This window comes from Galeopterus variegatus, unplaced genomic scaffold (genome assembly GCF_000696425.1).
Source record: "Galeopterus variegatus unplaced genomic scaffold, G_variegatus-3.0.2 Scaffold8560, whole genome shotgun sequence".
Lineage (NCBI taxonomy): Eukaryota > Metazoa > Chordata > Mammalia > Dermoptera > Cynocephalidae > Galeopterus > Galeopterus variegatus.
The window spans coordinates 1-4,554 of NW_007734671.1; the positions used below are offsets into that span (position 1 = coordinate 1).

At 47.4% G+C, this 4,554-nt stretch overlaps 1 protein-coding gene across 1 annotated transcript in view; it reads right to left on the reverse strand.

Moving 5' to 3' along the window:
* Positions 1–578: 578 nt before the first annotated feature.
* The window catches only part of LOC103608560 (SH2 domain-containing protein 4B-like), a gene marked incomplete at its 3' end in the record, with an annotated part of 27,905 nt that continues 23,929 nt past the window's right edge, over positions 579–4,554 (reverse strand). Inside the window, exons 2-3 of the mRNA XM_008592982.1 lie at positions 1,898–2,057; positions 579–726 (exon numbers count right to left, since the gene is read on the reverse strand). Of these exons, the coding sequence (XP_008591204.1) occupies positions 579–726; positions 1,898–2,057 (308 nt within the window). The remainder of the gene's footprint in view (positions 727–1,897; positions 2,058–4,554) is intronic.

Sequence of the window (4,554 nt, forward strand, 5' to 3'; positions counted from 1 at the left end):
TTTAATATTTTTAATGTTTGTTTAATATTTATATTAACGTTCTTTAAAAAAGAAATGTGGATCACTTAAAGAAAATAATAAATTTTACCAAAGTCCAAAATAATAAAAGCACATAGGTATATGTGTACTTCAAAAAATTTGTAAAAAAATAGAATTAAAAGATAATACAAGTCTTTCTGTGAACTTTGTAAAGACTACTCATATAAGTCACTGAGAGTATTTGAGATTAGGTGGCCGGTGCCTTCACAGGTGTTAAAATTTTTTCTAGCAAAGATGAAAAGAGGCTTTGAATAACAGGAGAAACATCATCTCAATCCTGGCAGGAAGATTCAGTGACTCAAAGCTGTGAAAACGTCCACTCTCCACAAATAGAGCTACAATGTTAATGCGATGCCAGTGAAGACCCTCGTGTTCTGTTGTTGGTGGGGGACAGGAGTGACAAAATAATTCAACAGCTTCCCTGGCAGAAAAAAATGGGCAAGATTAGGCAAAGACATTTTGGAAATAAAGAGTAATGATAGGGTTCTTATCTTAATGGATGTTAAAATTTATTNAGCGACGGGGGCCGCACGGCCCACCTTGAACTCCTCCCGGACGCGCTCCTCCAGGGCTTGGGCGGCCTTGCGGTCTTCCATCTCCCCCTTCCACTTCTCGGCCAGGATCCGGGCCTTCTCGTGGGCCAGCGCGTCCCGAAACCGCTTGCTGATCTCTGCCTCCTTCTGTCGCCTTTGGGAAGAGCACCAGCAGGTGTGAGCTTGCGTGAAAAACCGAAGGGCCACCAAACTTCAGATACAAACAGAGAGCCGTCTTGCCTTGGTCTATCAGAACGGCAAATATCAAAGGTCAAAAACTCAGTGTTGGCAGAATGGGGAGAAACGGGCACTCCCACGTACGAGAGGCACCTTGGCAGAATCATTCTGACAGCCAGGAGAAAAGGAACCCCATTTCCCACCCAAGTGCACAAAGGTGTATGTAAAAGATATCCATCAAAGGATCTTTTTAACATAAAGGATGGTAAACAACCCAAATGCCCATCAATAGACCAATGAGTCGGGTTTCTCATGTACTAGAACCCTGTATAGTAACCTTAAATAGCATTGTGGTTCTCCATTAATCAGCTTATCTACGTTTACAAAGCACGTATCACCTAAATGCTCACCATGGTTATCTTGTTCTCATGTACTAGAACCCTGTATAGTAACCTTAAATAGCATTGTGGTTCTCCATTAATCAGTTTATCTACGTTTACAAAGCACGTATCACCTAAATGCTCACCATGGTTATCTTGGGTGGTGGCTGTGGGTTATTCTTTAATTTATTCTTCACAGTTTTTAGTGTCGTATACATGTTTTTACAATTTTACAATTAAAACACTGTCACTAAAAGTCATGAGGGGGGGAATGTTACAGTCAACTTCACATGGATTTCAAGTTAGGTGAAAAAAATGTTAAAAGCAAGACGTCTGACTCCCAACCTCACTGAGGGCTCAACTGCGCATCTCGTGTGAGAACCACAGGTACCACGAAGAGGAACAAGCAGATAAGAAAAGTGAAGCTAAAGTGCTGTACTGTCCCGGTGACAACCCAGTGGGGGAGAAAGCGAAAGCATGTGTGCTGTCTCGGTGATCCCAGACCACACCATACGGAACGGGTGTTGTTATGCCCACAGCACAGATGTGGAAACTGAGGCCCCAGATCAGTTAACTACTAATCGGTGGAGCCAGATTTGAACCCACAGATTTACCTGATGCTTTGATCACCAGATCTCAGCAGAGCTCAAAACAGCCAGCCAGCTTGACTGGCACCTCCTTCCTCCCACCCACAACCAATTGCCCTTAGCTTGTGCCCACCCAAGGCTCCTGCTCAGGCCCCGTGCAACACCCCCTTGCACCCCTCACCAGAGCTCCTCGGCCTCCCTCCGTGCCTGCAGCCGCGCCCTCTCTGCAATCAGCTCCTCAGAGATCTCTTCATAGGGCTTGTCGCCAGGGCCTTCTCCCATGATCCAGACCCAGACCTCGCCATCTGCCCCCAGGAGCCACTGGATGTGCTTGTCACTTGCTGCCTCACAAGGGACAGAGGAACAAAGGAAGAAGAAGAAACAGGTTTGATTTCCAATTAGTCAGGAATGACCTAAGCAGGCCAACGGTACAGAGCCATCGCACCACTCAACACAACGCTGTCATCTACAAAGAGGATTCCGCAAGATACCGGCCTGCGAGCAGGCCCATGACCACCTCTGCCTCCGTCCCCCGCTAGGGAGCAGCACGACAGCCAGGCTAGCCTGCAAGGGCAGGTGCCTGAGGCCGAGCTCTCCTGAGACCTTCAGCAGAGAGAACATCCAGTGACAGTGACTCTCTGAAGGAAGTGACTTGTGTCACTCCCAGGCCGAGGCCACTGGGAACTGGTGAGCCCTCTGTGCTCTCTCTCCCTCCTGTCCACTGGCTGGAAACAAGGAACCAGATCTAGTGGAGGTGCGGGATGGAGCAGCCTGCGGCCAAGTCTTCATGGCCCACGTCACACTGTAACATGAGCAAGAAGCAAACCTGTGCTACATTCAGCCACTGAGACTTCTCGGTTTTCCTACTGCAATAGATTTCATTGACTACCACGACTGAAATGGAAATCTATCCCAAAAGTAGGGTGCTGCTAAAACAGAAATATAAACTACATGTCGTTGCCCCGGCAGGTGGGTGGTCAGGGATGTTGAGCATGCCAAGCAGCTGGGGATCCATGTTACGCCGGAGGAAAACACCCAGTAAAGATGTCAGACACTGTCACTTAAAAGGCAGATGCTATGCTTTCCTAACTTGTCCTTCTAAGGGGAGAGGTTGAAAAATAGGACGTTAGTAATGTGTGTGGGTTGCAGTGGCTGTGTTCGGCAAGGTGGTAAGAAAAAGAAGTGAGTTCAAGAAAGAATTGAGTGCTTTGCAAGTAGAAATAAATGGGAATATAGAATTTGGGACTTTGTAGGACTAAAACACCATCTCATCTTTGTCTAGGGCCCTAATTGCAAGAGATGGAATTTTTAAATGTTTTAAATGTTTTGCATGACAGAGCCCAGCACAACTTGTAAGATGAATAGAGTGACCTAGGGCACAAAGCACGTGGTGGCACGAGAGTGTGCTCCAGCGACTTCCAACTACGTCTAGGGCCCTAATTGCAAGAGATGGAATTTTTAAATGTTTTAAATGTTTTGCATGACAGAACCCAGCACAACTTGTAAGATGAATAGAGTGACCTAGGGCACAAAGCACGTGGTGGCACGAGAGTGTGCTCCAGCGACTTCCAACTCCGGGAAGGATGATTAAGCAAGCGCTCTAGCTCCTGGGCTCCTGTGTTTGCCCAGAGCCAGAACCTGCCCCAGCCTTTGTCTGGGCATGCCAAGCACATTCCTGGGAGACGTCCGACTCCTCGCCCAAGGACTGCATGCTTTGCCTGCGTGGCTGCCTGGGACGCCTCCACCCAACCTCCCTCCCCTATCTCCTTCACGCACGGTCAGCTTTGCATTGCAGCGTGATGGCTCTCCCCACCCTTTTTTTCTCAAAGGCATTTTCCTTAATAAAACCCTTGCATGTTTAATCCCAAACTTGTCTCTGCAACTAAGAGAAACCAGACTATCATAAGCACATTAAGACTGTTACCTCTCACACTTATTTTTACAAAAAGCATCAAGGTAGAAGCCCCTTAGGTGAAAGAGAGAAGCACAGGGGTAAAGAGGGGAGAAAAGTAATGTCAATTTGAGAAATATGTCCAGGAAGGGAATTCAGATGTTGCTACTGGGACATGGAAGTAAACAGAGGAGAAGCCTCCTGTGTTTCTGAGTCTAGACTAAAAGCCTTTGATTATCCAAGACTTAAACAAGCCTTACGCACCCAGCTTTGATGAAGAGCAGGCAGGTTCCACAGGCTGTACTGGTCTAAGGACGAGGTGACCCTCAACATTCATTTTAGATGAGACGAGAGGAGTCACAGCCAAGGAGGAGCCTCCTCAAGAGCAGAGTCAGGTCCACTCGAGGAACCCCCTTCACTGCTGGAATGCTGTAGATAGTGACCGTGGGGCTCACGTTCTTCCCTTTCCAAAGGTCAGTTTCCACTGCAGATGTCCTGACCTTGCTCCAGCACCATATATTTTCTTAAGGGTGAAGGACGTTTCGATGACATGTCTTTTTAGCACCTTCAGACCTGACAGAGACTAATGCAGGAGAACACTGGAGACTGAACTTGGAGCTGGGTACAGTGACTAGATAGGACCCAAAGGTGTCCCCTTTAAGGAGGTGGTAAGTGTGTCTTAATTGGAGCAGAAGAATGAAACGTGCAGATGCCCAGAATGACCGTTTGTGACACTGCTGTGTCCGCCTCCCCGTTTCCTCTTCCTGAGCCCACAGATGACTACATTCCTCAGCTTTCCTTCAGTTCCGTGGGACAAGATGACTGAAGTCTAGTCTACGGAATGTTAGGGGCAGTGATTTGCGCCACTTTCAGGCTGAGCCTTTTGGTAGTTGGTGTGTCTTTTCCATATTCTCTGTCTCATCCACCCAGCTGGAAATAAATGACTC